The sequence below is a fragment of the Phodopus roborovskii genome, unplaced genomic scaffold (assembly GCF_943737965.1).
Source record: "Phodopus roborovskii unplaced genomic scaffold, PHOROB, whole genome shotgun sequence".
Lineage (NCBI taxonomy): Eukaryota > Metazoa > Chordata > Mammalia > Rodentia > Cricetidae > Phodopus > Phodopus roborovskii.
The window spans coordinates 1,294,098-1,315,083 of record NW_026126571.1 but is presented as its reverse complement, the minus strand read 5'-3'; the positions used below and the strand labels follow the sequence as shown (position 1 = coordinate 1,315,083).

The 20,986-nt window shown below is 52.6% G+C and overlaps 1 protein-coding gene across 1 annotated transcript; it reads right to left on the bottom strand.

The window, feature by feature from the left end:
- Positions 1–3,187: 3,187 nt before the first annotated feature.
- Positions 3,188–19,666, bottom strand: Emx1 (empty spiracles homeobox 1). The gene is made up of 3 exons (XM_051202901.1): positions 18,934–19,666; positions 13,361–13,545; positions 3,188–3,368 (listed from the first exon to the last, which is right to left on the bottom strand). The coding sequence occupies exons 1-3, from the start codon at positions 19,454–19,456 to the stop codon at positions 3,201–3,203; spliced, it is 876 nt and encodes a 291-aa protein (XP_051058858.1). The 5' UTR covers positions 19,457–19,666; the 3' UTR covers positions 3,188–3,200.
- Between the last annotated feature and the right edge of the window lie 1,320 nt (positions 19,667–20,986).

The following is a 20,986-nucleotide window of genomic DNA, read 5'->3' as shown; positions in this document are numbered from 1 at the left end:
TGGTACAACCGAGGATAGCGGAACAAGGGTATATCAAAGAGAATAGAGTCCTGTGCGGTCCCACGCTAAGAGTGAGCGAACCAGCAGGAGCAGCCGGCAAGGGGCATCTGAACATGTGACTTGGAAGTACTCTTCCCAGGCACGAAGAGGGCTGGTGACAAGAAGCTGAGGTGCTAGGTAGGTTGTCCGCAGAGACCCCAAGGTCTTGGGGCCAGGAAGGAAGTCCAGAAGCTGCTGGCTTCAGTCTGGGACAAATGAGGGGGCACGGCCAGGATGTGCAGCCACACTCCGAGCACGTGTGCAGCGCACATGCACAGCCACACGCCCACACCCACCCACACAGTCACACTCTCGCGCACGCCCACAGCCCTCCCAGACACTCCAAACACCCTCACATGCACTCACACGAACCCCAGACAGCAGATGGGGCGCTCGGGTAATTGGTTAAACCTGTTCCCGATGTCTGGCTCCGCCTTGGCAGCTCCGTCTGACAGGAAAGCTGGCTGGGCCTGCACCACCCCATCCCCTCCCTCTGTGTGGCTGCCCTGGAGCAGGGTCCCAGAGAGGCCTGTGGGCTAGCTGGTTCCTCTCAGGCAGAGCCTGGCCCTCCAGTCAAAGAACGCTTGACGTCCTGCGGGAAGCAACCACAGCACCTGTGAGGAGAGGTTGGTAAAGAGGGCAGGCACCATGCAGAGACCAATCTGGGAAAGTTCTGTGGACAAGAGGAAACAGTATGGTTGCTCCCCCGAGAAGAAGCATGTGGGCTGGGCCCGACGAAGCATTAAGAACTCCAGCTTGCTACACATGGGGCTTCTGCAACTCTTAGCAAGAGTTCAGAAGAATCGGACCATCATTCCTCGGGGCTCTGGAGGTCAGCACAGGCTAGCTTAGGGAGCTTGCTGGTCCAGCAGGTCACCCCCACACAGACACAGGGGAGGAGGCCAGCGTCCACTCTCTGGCCCTTTGCAGGCCTCCCTCTCTCGGCAGGAGTCTTCGGGACGAAGGAGCAGCAGCCCTGTCTTCTCACTGTTGGGCTGCATCTGCGTGTCTTCGTCTCTTCGGGAGAGACTTCGGTTTGTTCCCTGGAGAGGGCCCAAAAACTCCCAAATTAGCAAACCTGGCAAGCCCACAGCTCAGAAAATAGTTCATCCTGATTCCATGTTTTTCAGGCTCACAGAAGCCTTTATTAATGAAGTCACAACACCAATATTTACCGTCTGCGGGAGAGGTACAACATGGGGGGGGGATGGAGGGGGCTCCCCGCCCCGCCCCAGCAGGCCTGCCGAGGAAGATTGGCAGGTTTCCGGTCCTTCTAGTCCTTTATCTTCTTGACAGGGCAGTCTGCTGTGATCTTCCAGGACCCATCCCCCCACCTCCCCACCCCAGCCAAGCATGGCAGGATCTTCAGGAGAGGTGCTCACCCACTCTGTCCCACCACCACTAGTGTTGAAAGTGAACCTCTCCTCATCCCCACCCTACCTGTTCACGCGCACGAGCACGCGCACGCGCACACAACCACACCACAACTATTGCACTTGCTTGGCAGGAAGAGTTGTTGAGGGTCTAATTCAGACTTAGCCAGGTTAAGACTTAGGATCGGAGGGATGTGTTCCTGGACATTGGAATGGCAGAGGAGAAAAGGTGCCCAGAGGAGTGTTCTCAGCAAAAAGAACTGTGTGTGCTTGGATTTCTGCACCTAGCCCAGGCAACACAAATGGGCCTTCAACCTGGATCAGCTGTCTCCAGGGTACTCACCGACTTCCCAGGTGGGAAGAACAGCACAGGCCCACACAAGCTGAGGCAGCTCATCAGGGACACCAGGAGCGATGTAGGAGAGACCACAGGTCAGCACAGGACTGAGAGAGGGTAGACACTACCCTGCCTGACCACAGACCCCTCCTGGCCACACAGAGGCCACTTAGTGTCCATGCTTCTCCCAGAGAGCAGACTGGGCTCAAGCAGGTGGCAGAGACCACTGTGGGATGCTGCATTGACCAACTGTAAGTGGGCTAGCCAGGAATCGATGAGCTGGGTAGGAGAGATGTGAGGTGTGGGTGAACCCGGGGAAGAGGAGATGAGGGGCCCAAAATGGAGATATAAGGGTTAGGGAGAAAAGGAGGGCATCCCTGGCAGGTGAAGAAACAGATTAACTCAGGCAGGAAGTGGATGGATGTGGCCGCCAGGGGAACTTGGGACAGCGGTGGCTGACTGCCATTCACATCAGCAGAGTGCTGGAGTGGACGGGTGGGGAGTTCATGGGAGGTGAAGTAGAGGCAGGCCGCCTGGGTGTTGGTTGGGGGCAAGACTGTCGGAAACCCAAATCGGAACTTCTCCAGGATGTATCACGGGGTGAGGACAAATAGACCAACTACAGGGTCTGCCTTGTTGATGGCCTCTGCAAGCTCCATCAAGACCATGGACACCACATGTGGTGGTGGCTCATACTTACAGTCCAGCACTCAGGAGGCTGAGGCAGGAGGATTGATGTGACTAGCAAGCCAGGTTGGGCAACAGAGTAAGATCTTGCATCTGAAAAAGAAACAAACAAAAAAGCTGCCTTGGGTCCCTCAGGACAGGCGCACATCTGTGTAGGGCCTGGACTTGGGACCTCCTTAGCCTCTCCCAGGATTCCTTCCTCTGGGTTCTCCTCAGCTGGAGAAGCCCCTAGACTCTCCGTGCAAGGACTCTCTACCCTCCTAGCCCTCCAGGAGTTTGCAATGACCCAACTGAGGTGACCCTTCAGGCTCCACTGCACTGAGAACTGAGACCCACCAGCCCAGGCTCTATACTTGAAGATGGATGGCTGTGTCATTAAGAGAGAGATTTTTATTATTCCCATAGGGAAGGGGGACATGAAAGGATCACTAAAAACTACAGCAGGTACCTGGAAAATAAATTAAAACAGAAATACCTCAAAACAAAGACAGAAAGAGACATGGAGAGCAGCTGGGAGGCTGCAGTAATGGGTGACCCACCCAAGCAGCAGGCTCTCCACCAGAAGGCCGAGCAGTCCCAGGCCTCAGCCAGCCCATTTTCTTGTCCCTCTGACAGTGATGGCCCTAGGCTCCAAGCCCTGTGGGGCCGTGACCCGAGGCCTCCCTGCAGCCTGGCTAGGGACTGGCCAGAGTCCAGCTTGGGCCCCCTGGGGCCCCGGCCAGCAGCAAGCAATGCCCTGCCCTTGTGGGCTCATGATTGTTCCCTTAGTCGTTAGAGGTGACATCAATGTCCTCCCCATTGGCCTGCTTCGTGGCAATGCGCCACCGGTTGATATGGTGGGAACCCTTCTTCTTCTGCTCGGACTCAGGCCCTTCCTCCTCCAGCTTCTGCCGTTTGTATTTTGTTCTCCGATTCTGGAACCACACCTTCACCTGGGCCAGGAGGGAGGGAGGGGCACAGGTAAGAAACACCCAAAGCAGCCAAGATGGCCTCCACACTCCTGCTAAGTTGGGAGTCGGATGGGGAAGCCGAGGCTACACAGGCCGCGTTTCTCTCTTCCAGATATCTGCCACTTGACAGGTCTGGAGGACTGCTCTTGAGAAGCAAGCGTGGAGGCAGGGAAATGATTGGTCCAGAGATAAGGGCAGTTTTCTAGACAAAGGAGCCTCCTGGCCCCTGCAGCCACAGTGGGCAGACAGAAGAGAGCTCCAGCAATACCCAGAGGACCCAAAGCACACCCCATCTCCTGCACTGGTCCACGGTGCTGCATGGAGACAGACAAGGCTTCCTAGCCCGGAGCACGGCCCGTGACAGCCAGACTACATCTAAGATCCCAGAACCACATGGACCTTGAAAACTCATGTGCTGACTGCCAGCTTTAGTCACCTGGAATCCTATCCTAGCAGTACTGTGAGCTCTTCCTACCCACTTCGGAAGTAGAGCTGTGCAACCAGAGCTGTGCAGTAGGGAACCCTGTCCCTTGGGCCAGGCTGAAATTTACCCATCAACCTCTGACTTCCTTGGGCAGACAAATACGGGGAGAGTTCTTTCTGAGGCCCACAGCTCCATACACAGGGTGAGCTCTGCACCTCCTGGTCCAACTAACTGTCCCTTGTGGCCCATCTACATGTCGCAGGTCATTCAACAATCAGAATGGATATTGGGGGACAGAAGTGAGTGTCTATTCGAACATAGGGAGCCCCCACTTCCATGCCAGGCAGTAGGAGTCCCTGGAAAAATAAGGGTAGATCTTGCATAGCTGGACTGTGATGACAGGAACAGGCCTGTGGTTCTAGGCATCTCCAGGAAGCCCCATTTAGTCCCATCTCTACCATCCTTCCTTCCTCCTCTCCAAGCGTTACTCCCATGAGTGGCTCCTTATGCACCCTCTCTATGCTATGGAAAAAGCATAAGTCTACCCACTTTGGCTGTACATCTCTTCACTCGGCCTGGAGGACCAGCCAGTCCCAAACCCTCCTTGGTGCTAGCAGGAGAAATTTGGGTACCTTCCTCAGCTAGGACTCTTCTGTGGACTTACATCCCTCATCCACAGAAGAGATGCCTTTGGGAAGCCTTGTCCTATGCCAGTGGATCCTCTGGGTAGGGGTTGTGGGGATATTGAGTTGCACGTCCTGAAGTATTGCTGGGAATATCAGCATGGCTGAAAGCAAGCAGGGGCTGCCCGCCATGGCTGTGCAGACAGCGTGGCTAAGTTGTGGTGGTGCACATTTCAGTTCTGGCAACTGCAGTGACTGCTGAAGGAGGATCTAGAACTCAGCGCAGGGCTGAAGGCAGCCCTTGGAGACAAGCACGCACACAGCTGCAAAGGCAGGTAGTGGCAGACAGCAGTGGGCTTGGTATCCCAGCTGTAGGATGGTTTCATGCCTAGAATGTGCCAGCCTCACACACCCTTCCTCTCTGTCATGGAGGCCCTCCCAGGTTCTTCTCACAATCCCGGCGAAAGACCTCCACGGAGCCATCTGTCCTGCCACTAGGTTGGTGGTGGGAACACTGATGCTCAGTGCTCCAAATGCCACCAGCTCAAGACAAGAAAGCTGGTCCAGGGGGCACCTGGCCTTGGTGAATGAGGTTAGGGCAGGGGTCAAACTTGTAGCCTGTGTACCTTTCCTTGGATAGAAAGGGAAGGTATTGGGTGCTCTGAGCTCAGGACTTCTGGATTCCATGCCCACCTAGGCCCTGGATGGTTCTCAGCACACCGCTGGCAGCCAGCCCAGCTCCTGCCCTCCTCCCCAGAGCACACTGTGGCTGTGCCAGCCAGTGGGTGGGTGGGCTTGCCCTGCCTCCTGTGTGTGACTCCGATCTGGGTACAGGATGTCATATCTGACAAGACCAAGTGGGCTGGATGCAAGTGGTTCCAGGTGGCCATGGGCAACGCCCAGAGGCAGAGGGTCCTGCACCTTTCCTTCTGGCCCCATCCTCAAGTCTCCTTCTGGAGACTCATGATTACAGTGGCCTCTAGTGGGACAGACCCAGCAAGCTACCCTTGCCGGGCAGCTTTCTCCCAAAGAAAAGAAGGGTCAACGGCAGAGCAAAAGCCCAGCACGTGGCTTCAGGCCTGGGTAGCATCCTGCCACACCACACGAAAGAGGGTCCCAACTATTATTTTTTTCCATAAGAGAATTAAAGTCACCGGTAATCAGGTGGTAAAGTACTTGCCTAGCATGCATCAAGCCTTGTGTTCTAGCCCCACACAAACCACACCACACAAACCAGAGGTAGTAGTGCATGCCCATAGTCCCAGTACTTGGGAGGCTCAGTACTTGAAGAATCAGAAGTTTAAGATCATCCTCAGCTATATAGTGACTCTGAGGCCAGACTTGGATCCATGAGACACTATTTCAAAGCCAACACTGAGGGCTAGAGAGCAGCTCCATCGCTCTCTAGAAACCAGGGCGCAGGGAGCAGCTCCATCGCTCTCTAGAAACCAGGGCGCAGGGAGCAGCTCCATCGCTCTCTAGAAACCAGGGCGCAGGGAGCAGCTCCATCGCTCTCTAGAAACCAGGGCGCAGGGAGCAGCTCCATCGCTCTCTAGAAACCAGGGCACAGGCCTCGTCTTAGGCATCTTGGCTGTCTTCTGCAGAACAGCCCTAGGCTGGGTATCCAGACGCCGTCTAGAAAGCCTGTATGTAATAGCAGGGACGCTGTGACTTCACAATAATACAAAAGCCAGGGCGAACAGTGTTGGTACGGTGTACTCACTCACAGGCACGGGATACAGAATCTATGCCTGGGCAAGAAAGAACAGACGGGACCCAAACCACCAGTGACTTCTCTGAATTTTCTTTAGCCCGTTACTGTCATCAAGAGGTCTTCCCTGCCACCTTGGATTAAAAATAAAGAAAGGAACTGGCATGCCAGGGAGATGATAGTGACACCCTATAACCTAACCCAGCTAGGCAACTCTGGGTCAGCCCCTTTGCTAGAGGGCAGAGGCCCTGTAGGGAAGGCAGATCACATAGTGTGGCTACCAGTTCCATGGGAACCAGTTTTAGGAGGCCATGCCTGCTATGTATTCTCCCCTCCCAACACCAACAGGTGAGTCACCTCTCTCAGCCCCAAAGACAAATGTGGAATGTTTGTCTGGAGGCCCCACCCACCCAACTTGACCCCCCTCTCCCACTGGGGTTTGAGGGAGAAGCTCCTGTGGTCTCCTGAATCCCCACTTCATTGAGTATCTCCCAATTTCTTGTTATGCCAGATAGACCCATATTGGACTGGGTTGTGTAATCTGTAACTCTCACTTGGCCTTGAAGAGCCTGCTCAGGCATTCCTGGACTCTTCTTCTGGCTTTGGAGTTGAGTCTCAAGGCCCAGGGCCCTGTCCATGTATGGCCATCCAATTGGACAGAGGTGGACTGACCCAGCCCTGTACTCTGGGGAGAGGTGCCAGGGACAGATCTCAAAAATGGGAGGAAGCAGCAGAAAAGGTACTAGAACAAACCAGAAAAGGGACCATGGATGTGCTGAGTGCTGAAATGCAGAGTCCTTTAGGGACATGCTTTTGCAAGAGTGTTTTTTGTTTGTTTTTGCTTTGTTCTGGTTTTGGTTTTGCTGAGACAGGGTCTCCCTTTGTAGCTCTGGCTGGCCTGGAACTCCTTATGTGGACCAGGCTGTCCTGAGCATCAACTCTTATTCTGCATTAACTGTTTAGGGAGAAACCAAACTGTCTAGGTTAGCCAATTTAACACACCCTAGAATTTTCCTGAGAAGATAATCTCAGGTTGATGACGTGCCTAAATCAGATTGGCCTGTGGCCACGTCTGTGGGAAATTCTCTTGCTGACTAACGTAGGTTGGCCCAGCCCATTGTGGGCCATGCCATTGGTGGGCTTGAACTGTATAAGAAAGCTGAGCATAAACCTGCCTCAATTCCAGCAAGCAACATCCTCCATGGTTCCTGATGCACACTTCTTTGGCTGTGAAGTGAGTCCCTTGGTCAAAGGCCACCCTGTGTGAACTAGCCAGCAGGCCTATTACCATCAAGTACTTGCCTTGACCTCCTGTCTTGACTTCCCTCAGTGATGGACTGCAATCTGGAATTGTAACCAAATAAACTCTTCCCTCTCTTACATTGTTGTTGTTTTGTTTTTCTTTTTCTTTCTTTCTTATTTTTTGTTCAGGATATTTTAGCAGCATCGATAGAAATAAAACTAGATAGGAAATTTGTGCGCAGGAGATTTGAAACCAGGGAGAGCACAAGAAAGCAAGAGGGAGTGGATTGACTACTTGCTGGAGAAAGCTGGTGGAGAGAGAGCCATTGTAGAGAGGAGCAGTGCTCACTTTGAGTCATGTGGGATGGACCAACATGTCCCGCCCTCAGAGGACTGGTCGCTATATGTTATGGTGAAGACATGCGTGTGCCAATGCATGAGCAGATGGGCAGTGAGCCTACAAATACGTGGGAAACAGCTCCTGCGAGTATTTCGGCGTTCATCACACCTAACTTTTGGGTGATCTGCTGTTTTGAACAAAGGAGGGCTCACTCCACCTTGCTCACCACACCTGCAATCTCAAGCACTTCAGCTCCAGGCACCTGTACCCTTTCCAGGAAGGACGCTGTCCCACCTTTAAGAAGTCCAAACATCCCTGTCAAGATCTTACAACGCTACAAGGGAAGTTCCTCCTTATGTTCTACTGTGCTCTCTTCTGCTTTAATTTAAGCATGTCTTCTGAGTCTGTCGGTCTCAGACACAGCAAGTCCTTAGAATAGACAGCAGCTTGGAGACATCAATCAAGCCACCCTCCAGCCTGCTCCCTTCCCTGCCCTCTCTTGGGGGATCCATTTCTTATCATTTGATCATGTCAGCCTTCCTACATGCAGAGTCAGCTCAACCCTTACTCCCCCAAGCTGAGGTCACCTCCAACTTGCCCCCTAGCTGTAGCCCTCTCTCCTTCTGAGCCATCTTGAACCCTGCTCCCTCCATGCCCTAGACCCTCACCCTCAACTCTACTAAACTCACCTGCCTATCCGGGCTGTTTCCCTGTCCTAGCACCTCAGGGAACCACTGTCACCTCAATTAGCTTCTCTGTAGCCCACCATGTAGGTCTTCTAGACTATCAGGAATGTGGAAACCATTGAACCAAGACTTAGGAGAAAGGGTGTGTCATCCCAGAGCCACAGCCACAGTAAGTTCATGTCACAGGTTTTTTTGTTTTGTTTTTAGTTAGTTAGTTTTTTTTTTTTTTTTACTTCCCCCTAAAATTTAAGTCACTTGGATATCTCCTTATCTATCCCTTCAAGGACATCCCGTGGCAGAAGGCACCCACCCCAAATGTCTGTGAGGAAAAACCATAGGTAGGTAAGGACATACTGGAGCCTCCCAAGACCTCTTTCCCTCCCTGCCTTCAAGCCCCACGATGGCAGCTGGCTCTGGCATCTCTATCTCCATTTTAATTTGCCCTCTTCAAATCCTTGCCCTTCCCTCCTCCTGTCTGTATTCCTACTCGTCCCTCCAAACTTTGCCGGCCAGAAGCCTGCTGAGAACCTCCCACCTGTCTGCTATCCTGACCCCCCCCCAGTCTGAGCTGTGACTCCAGGAGGGCTCTAGTTGCGTGCTCTATGCTCGACCCACAGGCGTGCAGCATTGCATTTATCTCCCACCATTATGTGAAGACTGTCCAAGGTCCGAGACCACATTCCTGCCTTTTCCCTCACAGCTCAGCAAAAGTAAAAGGCAGACATTGCTGGTCTATTCTAGGGGTCACCGGAACACTCGATTAGCCAGGAACAACACTCATTCTCATGAGTCCTGTGGCTTCCCACTAGCATCCGAGGGGTCCCTGAGGTATGGCCCAGCTCTTTGGTGCCCAGAAAAGTCAGCCTGCGGGTGTCTTGTATGGCGAGCACACATCCTCCTGGTGTTAGAGGTGCAGGTCTTACCCAGGTCTACGTTTGCCAAGCAGCCATATGGATGCAAGCTTAGATGAATCCCTTCCTGGTCAGACCCCAGGGCTGCATGGTAGTGGTGAGATGAACTCGGCACAAAAGGGAGAGCTACCTGTGTCCCCGGGGTCTGTCTCTTCTCCTATTGGACAGAGCACCTCAGAGGTCATCCCAGCATGAACACCGCTCTGCCACTCCAAGCTACTCTACACAGCGCTGCACCAGCTGCTACCCACCTCCCAACACCTCAAGCTGGAGCTCTGCCCACTCAGAGCCCCCCACCTCAGACTTACCCACAGTCTGCCTCTGTACCGTCAAAACCAACAATCAACTATGACAATGTGACTGGGCAGCTGGAGGGGACAAACAGTGAAGGAGCAGCCAAGAAAGAGAGCAAAGGCTGGCCATATATGTGGACTCCACAAATGTGCCTGCTCAGTCAGTGTAAGTGTTTTATTTGTTGATGTGAGACACAGGGTCTCATGTAGACCAAGATGGGGATTCAATGTATCTCAGGATGACCTCTGCTACCTCCTGAGTGCTGGAATTATAGGTATACACCAGCCTGCCTGGCTGAAAACTCTTTTTAAAAAAATTTATGTGTATGAATGTTTTGGCTACCTGTGTATGCGTATCACAAGCATGTAGTACCCTCAGAGGCCAGAAGAGGGTGTTGGATCCACTGGGATGGGAGTTATAGGTGGTTGTGAGCTGCATGTGGGTGCTGGGAACCGAAACCTAGTCCTCTGGAAGCACAGCTAATACTCTTAACCACTGAGCAATCTCTCCAGCCCCATGCCTGGCTTTTATTCAGTACACATTCACTGAATATCTCCTCCATGCTGAGCACTGTGTTGGAGCGTATGATGAAATAAACTTGACCTCTGCTTCCCACAATTAAGATGTTCAGACCTATTGTTCACCCTAATTACCCAGGGAGCTGTTGAAAAATGTTCCTCCCTTGGATTGCATCTTGGATGTCCTAAGAGCATCTCGTGGGTATCCCTATATTTTAAGAGCTCCCTGAGAGATGAATGCAGCTGATCTACAGAATGGCATATGGACAGGATAGATAATTAAGTCATAACAACAAAATGTGATGGATATTAGAAAAGGCAAGGGAGACACTATGAGTTCTGGGGACATGGAGGAGGGCTCTCTCTCTCTCTCTTTCTTTCTTTCTCTCTCTCTCTCTCTCTCTCTCCCCCCTCCCCCACACACGTGTCAGAAATTAAAAGTGGATGGATGAGTCTTACAAATTCAAGGATGGAGAGGACCCTGACATTTATTTCATTCCATCACAGCAATGTGACAACTGAAGTCTGGGGAGAAGTTTAAGTCAGAGCTGAGTTGACAGAATGATGGCTGTTTGTCAGCAGGTGTGTGAAGATACTGCTAGTTGCCAATAGCTCTCTAGGGATGGATGGTGGGCATACAGAGGACAAAATGGCCGAGATAATCAACAGATGGGCACATGGAGGTTATCGTCAGGAAGAAAAGCATGTAATTTGGAGAAAACATTTACCAACTTGGGGTGAGAGTTTAATGGCAGTAGACAGATACAGGTTGCTAGATAAAAGACATTTACAAATGAGGGGCACGGGAGAAAGGCCTGAGAAATGTAGGTTTCATATTAGAAACACATAGCAGGGAGCTGAATGGAGTAACAGACACTTGACAGAAGAGCTTGCATGTCAAATTCTGAGAGATGGGTAGTTAGTTAATTATACAGCATGCATCCGAACAGTAAGTTTCAAGGACAACAGAAAGGCAGCTCTGACGATGGCTATCAAATGTGGCAGGAAGAATGTTGGCCTAGGGGACACCTTGGCAAGGCCTTTATTATGCTACTAATGTGACATATTACTTTGAGCAAAGAGAATGGACCCAACAAGGAATGGGAATGGATATTACTTGAGTTCATGGAAGAGAGGTTAACCCATGGAGCACAGCAGGCAGACTGGTACTGAAGTCACATCTGCTGGCCTGGATACTCTGCTTAGCCTATCTCTCCACCTTAGGGTCTCTGCCTGGAAAGACAGGGCCCCTCAGGCAATGTGGTGACGGGACAGGGGTGTTGTTCTGTGTGTCCCAAAGGAACAGGGTTAACTAAGAGTCCTGATGGGTAGGTAGCAGAGCTAGACACATCGTATCAATCTCTTAGGTTTTGTTCTAAATGTATGTTTGAAAATGGAAGTACAACCAGCCTGAGAACTATGAACTGGCACTGCTAGAAGTTAAAATTGACAGGAAGTAGGTCCTGTTCGAAAGAAAATTAATTAAACGTGCTCTCACCGTGTTAAAAAAAAAATTGAAAGTTTAAAAACAATGACATGATTTGAACAAGTGCTAATCTGTGGGTGGCAGAACTATAAACTGTTTTGTTTTCTTGCATTTCTGCAATTAACATTTAATAAATATTATTTTTTTTACATGAAGTTAATTATAAACACCATTCTTAAGTTGACACCTTGTTTTAAACAATAATTGTAAAGCACTGTTTGCCAGGAGGGAAAAGAGGTGTTATTTTATTAGCTTATTTTTTAAACAGTGATTTCTTTAAAACAGTTTTTTAAAATTAACTCTGCTGTTTTGTAAGACTTTTTTTCCCCTTCCAGTTAGAGTTGTCAACCAGCAACCCAGAAAACCTACAGGTTCTGCAGTCCTGTGGTAGCCTGGAAGGAGGCCATGCTTCAACTGTTATATCTGTAGAAGCAGATACTGTAGCCAAAATGCCAGGACCAGTGAATAAGAACAGTAGAACAGTATAGGGAGTTGGGGTGCAGCTAGGGGCTCTGTCTACCGGACTAGTACCCATGCTACCCCAGAAGGTAATAGGAAGGCACAGGCAGACCCCCCTACCTGAAGAGGGGTGTTCGGTTGTGAATTGTATAGCAGGGGCAAAGTAAGAGGAGAGAGCAGGGGAAGGTTCAGTGCTAGCAGATAAGGAGCTGGCAGGGTAGGAAAGCCTAAACTAGAAAGCAGTCCAGTACACCAACCAGGTTGAGAGTCATTCAGCCGCTTGCTTCAGTCCTTGTACACAGGAACAGACCAAGCATTTGGTGGCACTTCCAACCCGTGTTCATATATGGTGAGGTTTTTACAGAAAAAAAAAAAAGCAAAAACAAACAAACAAAAAACAAAACCAAAAACTCACGCTTGCCTCCTTACCATTCTCTAGACTTCTTGAATGTTTTCCCTTAAACAATCAATTTCTAAACCCTACCTGGGAATTGTAATATCACTTCACTCAAGGCCCCCAACACCGATACAGTGCACTGCCTCCTCCACCCAGCAGCCCTGCGTGCTCACATCTACTGTCTCGGTTCCCAAGGTTTCAAAGGCCTGTGGCTTCAAGGTGATTAGCGGAACAAACGCGAATGTGCAACAGTGCTCAGAGCCCTAGCTGCTGATGGCCCGGTGGGGATCAGGGCCACTCTCACACAGTTAGGTTTAGCTGACCTCTCCTTACTCTTCTGTGGAGAAGCTGACACTGGCTTTCTTTGTCCACACACCACAGATGCTGGAGGTCAGATGAGGTCTCACCGGCTTTGCTTACTAACATCAGCACAGGCAGGGCAGTGGAGACCAGATCACGCCCCCCCACCCCCACCCCCCAGCCCTCAGACTTGTGGGTGCTGTGACGGGATCTTTAGGCTAGGGATCTTCGTAGCCTGGGCGCACTGCGCATCAAATTCAATATACCATGCATCTGGTGTGATCCTTAGCGCTGATTATAAGGCCTGGGAAAGCTGGGCAAGTTAGCATATTTATGTGATCCCAGCACGCAGGAGACAGACAGGAGGATTGCTGCGAGTTCGAGGTCATACTGAACTACATAGTGAGACCCTGTCTCATTACAAACAACACTTCTGCAACTTATGGGGCACGTACAGAGAGCGGGTAGAGTTTTGGGGACTGCGACGCTGCAGGTGGCTTTTGGAACCCGATGGGTAGGGAGCCCTGCATCCAACCTCCCACCTCAGGCACTCCGAGGGCTACTATTGCAGAGGGATGCTTACCTGCGTCTCTGAGAGGCTGAGGCTGCCAGCCAGCTGCTTCCGCTCAGCGCCCACCACGTAGTGATTCTTTTCGAAGGCTCGCTCCAGCCTCAGCAGCTGCGAGGGCGAGAAGGCCGTGCGGATCCGCTTGGGCTTGCGCGCGAAAGGCCCGTGCAAAAGCAGCCCGTCCTGGGGAACGTCGCTTGCTGCAGCCCAGAGGCGACAGCAGCATGCGCAGGTACAGACAGAGAGAAGGGGGCGGTGAGTCGCAGGCCTCTGCAGCGAAGGCCCTGCCATTTCTGCTATTCTGACACCTTTTCCCTTGCCGCTGCCCTGAAACCATACTCTGGAGCTACCCGCAGGGGACCACACGACAAGCAGAATCCACTTTGAGCCAAGAGGCGAGCCCAGGCCTGATGAAGGCCCTACCGGCCCAAATCCAGCATTGCCAGGGGGGAGCAGAAAGGCCAAGGGATGGCAGAAGTCCCTTAGGTTTCTTCCTGTGCCCTTGCAACGCTACCTCCATCTAGGCCCCGAAGACTGATTATCTTTTAATGATCTAGTCCTGAAGCATCCAGCTCCTAGACCAGCTATGTGGAGGAGGAGGAAAGTGGTGTGGAGGAAGAACAAGGCTGATAGGTAGATCAACTAGAAGTCACCTAAAGACTCCAGGCTTAAAGCACTCCTGCAGGGAAGGACTACTAGTCGGCTGAAAATCCTGCCAGCAGGAGGTAAAAGCAAGCCAGGACCAGCAAGCATCCAGACCCTACTTCTTTCTGTCACTCTTAGGCCTTAAATACTGTGAAGGCAGGCCCTTAAACACAACACAGAAGGCTGGAAGAATGGAAACTATTCTCATGGGAAAGGTTCCTGCTTCCTCTCTGAGTAGTCCTGAGCTGAAAGGACATGGAAGTAAATATGTAGAAGCTGCTGTCCATATATATATATATATATATATATATATATATATATATATATATATATATATTACACAGATATATTCGTTTCCCTATGGGTGTGTGTAAATATACACTCTAGCTTCCCCATCTTTTCCTCCCATTACTGTACAAGATTTCAGAGTGTGACTGTCCCTTGGCAAAGCTCCCACATTCTGCTCCTACACTGAAAAGGACTGAGTAAGACTGGGTTGGTGGTCAGAAAGTATAAAAGCCAGAGCAGGCTTCTTCCCACAGCTCCAGCTTTGTGACCCCCCCATCCACTGGGCCCACACACAGTTGCACATTCCCAGGAACTCAAAAAAGCCCTGAGACCCCCCCCCTTACACACACACACACACACACACACACACACACAGTGGCCTGTATCAGTTCCCCTGACCCAACAACACAGAATCCTAGACAGGATGTTTTGACAGAGTTAGCTGTTGAGATTGACTGATCCAATTAATTTCTTCAGAGATGGCTACTGGGTTGACTCAATTGGACCTACTGTTTTACCCTGAAGACAGTAATCTGGACAATTCAGGAGAGATCTCCCATTTCTCGAACGTGAAAGAGTCAAGTCAGGAGGTACCCTTGTTTAAAATTCAGCCAGCACACTAACCGCATCTCTTCTGGCTTACTGTCCCTAGGCTTTGGAGGCCTGCACCAGTCAACTGGGTTGCTGGAATCTTCTTTGGAACTCAGTTGTCTGGGATTGACCTCCTACCACCTGTCCTTTTCAAGTGGTTGGGTCAGCACCACTATGCAACAGGATGAGGGTTATCACTGAGGAGTAAAGGAGGGACATCTGCCCCCTGAGCCATTGTGAGTAAAAGCAGACTCAGGATCCTCAGGCCTGACTGAAGAAGGAGGAGATTCGGTTGGGTAGTAGAGGGGCAGTCAGAGAGGTAGTCTCCCAGAGAGAGTAAGAGAGGGAAAGTGAAAAGCCTATTCTTGGACTCAAGTTTTGAGTGAGGACCAGTCTGGAAGTCCAGAGTAAGGTGAGAGAAGTAGATGAGAGACCTTTATTGGATAAATCTCTTAAAACGCAAACATTGTTCAGAGTCCAGGTAAAGCCCCAACTGGGATTCCCTCTGGACAGATGATCCAGCCAGGGGGCTGCAGGGGAGTAGGGGGAGATCTGTGGGGAGAGATCTGTCTGTCTGGGCATTCTATCCTGGAGGTTTGGTCTCAGTTGCTGTCTGGCCTAACCCATACAGAAGAGAAGTCCCATCATGGAAAGGCCATGTGAGTCTAAGTAAGTGGGATGCACTTACTCCACTCAGTGTGGAGCTGAGAAGACAAGACTGAGTTCTGTCCCAACGTTCTATCATGGCTGTCCTGAGGCGCCAGAGTGAGTCAGTCGCCTAAGACAAGTGCTCCCTGCCTTTTTAAACCCCATGGATGAGGATAACCAGAACTAGCTAGCTCTGTCCTGACCAAAGGCTTCTTTGCCTTCAGTTCTCAGTGTTGCTTGGCTCAGGTAAACTGAACATCTTGTTGTAGAGCTTAGCATGTGCCCCAGTATGTGTCCATATGCACAGGCTGAAACATAGTTTTCCAGACCCAACTATGAAATTATCCAAAATATTGATAAACGATGACAAGTTATTTCATTTAAAAAAAATCAAAGCTTTTCCCAGCAAGAAAGATGATGTTTAGCACAAACCTAAACATCCGACGATATTAATCAACAGCTACGTGTTTCCGTAAAGACGAGGGTAGTGGTATCTGTGTACCTGGGCGCTTCTTTCTTCGACCTATGAGAAAGGGTCCACCCCTCCCTATCACTTGCAGGGGAGCCTACACAGTTCTTGACTGGACCACTGGACAGAACAAGCTTGCATTTGGGATGCAGCCTGTTTGGACTCATCAATTTCAGGCTGTGAGAGAGGGCGTCCAGTTTCAGACACCCATCGGAGAGGAACATGAACCCATCCTCCCATGGAATTAAGAGCTAGGATGTGAAAATTCCCACATCTTTTCTCTGCAGGCCTCTGCAAGGCAATGACTGGGAGCCAGCAATGGAGACTCTTAGAGGCGGGCTGCGGGAAGCAGCAGAATCCGCTGCGCCCTGGGCTGGAGCTCCAGTCCTAGATAGAGACGCCGCCGCTTTAGCTAGAGACTTGGAGCCAGGTGCCCCTGCAGCATGGCCTGGAGCTAGAACCGGGAGAGGTTGACCGCAAAGCGCGATAACCTCTTCCCTCCTCCTCCTTCTCCTCCTCCTCCTGCGTGAACAAAGGCGCGCTTTGAAGCTGGTACCCACAACCGCAACGGGTTGGGAGGGCTGGGTCGGCTTTAGTCCCCTTCAGACGTAGCCCTCCAATTTAGAAAGTTCTCTGGGAAATGTCATCAACATCGTTCAGTCTTAGTGTGTTCCTCCCGTTTGGCCCCCAGCTCAGAGGTCGGGACCGTGCACCCGACTTCTGCTTCTCGCTTAGGGGAGAAGCGGCTTTCAGACACCACCGGCTCGCGCTGCCCGAAAGCGCTGCGCACTGAACGCGGTTCCTTTTCGTTCTGGTAGGGTTTCGTTTCTTGCATCAAAACGGGACTGAAATGAACATCGCGGAGACCCGGTTCTCTAGAAAACGCGGCGCCGGAGGACCTGGGACGGCTCGGTTTTTAGCCCCCAGGCACGGCGGGATCTCGAGGAGGCAGCGTCGCAGGGACGCAGACTTCAGGGCCATTTCAGGGAGTTGAAAAGGTTGGCCAGTGCCCATCCGACTTACGAGTTTGAAAAAACAAAACAAAACCAAAAAAACCGGCCGCACTGGAATCCTCCGCGTCAAGATGCGGTTCTGGAGAGAAAAGGCCCACCGTTTGTGCAACTCCACATCATATCAGCTGGGACCGATGGCCCAGAGAGCAGCAGGAATTTCCGAGAGGGTTTTTGTAAAGAATGGATTGGCTTCGCCTGGCTGAGGATGGTCCGAGTCCGAAAACTGGATCCTTCAAAAAGGCTCCACCAGCCACGGGCCAGCAGGATCAGCGCTCGAGGCCAGAGGTGCAAAAGATGGATGGAGTGAAGGGCGCGAGACTCTGGACTAAGGGCAGGGAAGTCCCGTCCAGGAGGCACCTTGAGAATTCCTACCCTGGACTAAACTAGGAAACTGCAGCACCCTCTGCTCAGGGCCCCTGGTCCTTCATCAGCCCAGGTCCCTTCATCCATGGTCTCACAACCTCGAAGACTCAAAACTCCGTCAATGGGCGAGAAGCTGAAGACAGAGCCCACGGGGAACACGGGGAGTTAGCTAAATCTGAACAAAACCTCATTTTAGTAGTAAGCATTGATGTTAAGTGGTGGGAAATGTTAGCTAAAGCGGCTAATAACGTAGGCTTTTCTCCTCCCGCATAGGCAAACCTTTGAGGAGAAAAATCTGCTCACCCAAAACACTTGCTGAAGTAATTAAGCTATTGGCTGAGTGAGGTTTTGCTCTGTTAGTACGTGGTGGCCAGGTAAGACTGGGGCCATTGTCTGACCCACCAAGACCCTCTCCAAATAGCTTTCTCCTCCGAGGCAGTCAAGCAACTAACTATAGTCAAAGCTTCAAAAAAATTATATTTTTATGTATCACTAATTGTACCAAATATCAGATTCACACTTTGGTGGTGTAGCCCTGGGTTACTGTCAAAGTAGTTCCTGGAGCCAGAGTGCCAACCTTATCTTCTTTTTGCTGCTGTCGCACCAAACGCTGAATTTACCTATGGGAACTCAGAAGGCTGAGGGTCAGTCTATATCAAAGCAGGAACTAAAGCAATTGCTGTAGGTATCAAGGCCAATCTTTTTTTTAAATTTTTCTTAATGAGTGAAAGGAAAAACTACAAATCCATGGAAGAAAATGAACAGCAATAAACACAACTCTTTTCTTTAAGAAAGTCAGATAACGTGTGTGGTGTGTGTGTGTGTGTGTGTGTGTGTGTGTGTGTGTGTGTGTGTGTGGCATTTGTAGAGGTCTTAATTAGCAAACCAATTGCGGTTGCAGACCCTGGGGTGGGGGGCTAAGACTAGCTATGACCTTAAAAGCCCTCTTTCCCTGCCCCCCTCCCAGCTTAAGAATGGTAGTCCTGAGTTTCTGGCAGCTCAGAGGGCTCCCGGAGGAGGTCTGCGGGCAGAGAAAGCCAGTTTGCTTACCGCAAACCTTCTCCCACTTTAGGTCCGAGAGGCCACAAGTGACTTGGAGAAGTGTGGCCAAGGTTGCTGAGAAACGTCCCAAAACAGCGGAGTGAACGCACGACGCTGCCCTGCTTCCCAGAGCCAGGGTGCGCAGGTGGACTTTCCCCTGCCTCGACGCGCCAAGAGTTGTGATGACCACGAGAGCCAAGCACGGCCACAGCTCAAAGCTGGCGCGGGAAGGGCCTAGGGCCACGCACTTTCAGGGATGGGGCCAGTTTACTCATAAAGGAAACTAAGGTTGGCCAAAGAAGGGTCAGGAAAAGCTCCTAGGATGCCTGTGGGCTTGCGTCCTAACCAGCATAATTCTTTGGAAAGCGTGGAGGTCCCAGCCTCACTTCCCGGGTGGGAGACCAGCACAACAGCCTGCGCACAGCCAAGGCTGATTCCCGAGCCTTGTCTGCAGCAACTTCTGAACAGCCCCGCCGCGGCACCAAGCATCTCCCGCGTCCCTGGGTCAGGGACCCAGCATGGACACTCACCCTGGAAGCGGTGACCGAAGAAACGATTCCGAAGCACCCAGGGGTAGAAGTGGAGAGGGTCCCGATGTTGGGCGCCAAAGAAAGAGTGAGGGGGTTGCAGTGAGGAGGCGCCCAGCTGGTGCGCTGGGTGCACGGTCAGTGCCGGGTGGTTCATAGCCTCGGGGAACACAAGCTCGGGCCCTCCGTACAGCGAGCGACCGGCGCCCGCGGCGGCAGCGGCGGGGAAGCCACTCACGAAGGCCGCCTCGGCCGCACTGGGGTGAGGGTAGTTGAGCGCGGTGGGCCTGAGCGGTTCCTCGGAGGCGGCCACTGCCAGCGGATGGGAGCCCGCGCCCCCACTGCCAGGGCTCCCGCCGGTGCCACCATCCTTGGCCACCAAGGATTCTATGGTGAAACCCCGCTTGGCCGCAGGCTGGAACATGATCGCGGCCGCCGCCGAAGCAGAGCGAGGTATCGGGGTTTGGGGAAGCGCTCGGTTCCCTGGCGCTGCAGCCCCGCGGGGTGTGCACCGAGCCAGGCACATGCACCTACGCCCGCACTCCTCACCTCCCCCGCCCGCCCGCCCGCCCGCGCTCGGCCCTTGCGGGCGAGCCAGGCGCGGAGCGGCGAGGGGCGTGCGAGAGTCCTAGCACCGAGTAGAGCCACTGCGCACGACCAGGAGCGTGGTCCCCGCGGCCCAGTGGGCAGCTCTCAGCAACCGCCCAGGATCGGGCTGCGTGTGCTACTGCGAGAGGCTTCTGCGGTCTCCCTGGCTCTGCCTTAGGAGTCTCGTGGAGACCGACCCCCGCTCGCGATCCTCCTAGCACTGCCCGGCCAGGCCCGGGCTGCTGCTCAGCTAGGAGAGAGTTAGCGGGCACCTGCCCCGCGCTCGCCCATTGGCCGCCGCTCACCTGCCCCAAGGTGGGGGGCGGGGCGGGGCGGGGCGATGGGTAGCGGGTGGGGGTGCGGTCCCCAGTCGGAGGCAAAAACCGGACTGGAACATTGGCACTCGAGCTAGTGTCTGCCCACCCCACCCCACCCCCTCTGCATCTTGATTCTCTCTGACTCGGCCCTTTAGCTGCCACCGCAGCCTAGTCTGAAGGGGACATCTGCAGAGCCAGGGGTCAAGGACAAAACATCAACTCTTCTAGAGTGTGCGGCACGTCCTGGGACGTCATTTCATTTCTTAGGGAACTTGGATCCCAGTGTAGGATGGGTGTTTGGGGTCCAGCCTAGATTCTCCGGAGAAGCTGCTCTACGTTCGCCTAACCAAAGGGAGCCCTCCCGCTCTGGAGCCGTATTCCGAAGCTGAGGTCATGTTTCCGAAATTTCGCGTTTCCTAGATATTTCGGGGTGCAGCGCTTCAAAGGGGACTTTCACCAGCGGCCAGGTTCACACTGTTCTGGAAGAAACCGCAGATCCCTTCGCTCCGTAGCTCTCCCGCAGCAGTTCGCGGCGCTCCGATGCAGCGGTTTTGCCAGGCCCCCCGCACGCACGGCGACTGTCTCCCACCGGACCGCGCTCCCCGAGCAAAGAGCGATCTCAGGCCCCAGCGTTCGACGACCAGGCCAAAGGGGGGGGGGTGTCTTTGGGTCACTGCTTCCTAAATTGGAGCTGGCCTTAAAGGACAGGCTAGTGGTCCTTCGGTAGCAGTGGCAACCTGGCCTCTTAGACGTTACCCTTTTACCTGCCACCGCAGGGCAGTGAGCCAATCTGCTTAGGTTAGTTTCCATTGCATGCACTAAGCCCGGAGGGCGACAGGGCATTTGACTATTAGAACCTGTATCCTGTAAACTTTCCATCCCTGTCTTCTATGGTGCTGTGGCCTAAGGGAACTCTGGTTTAGGGGGTCCGGACCCAGCCCTTGCTCGCGAATGGCGAGGAGGAGGTCGAAGAGAATTTTGCTTTCTTGTCGCTGCCCGGATGAGTCCGACTGGCCAGAGCGGCCCAAGCGCTCACATCCGAGCTGGGCCCCTCGCACCCGAAGGGCAGCGGGGTCTACACGCTTTACAACTCTGCGGGGACTCCAGGCCAGGTCTTGCAGAGGCCCGCCGGCTTGCCGAGAGCCTTCGTC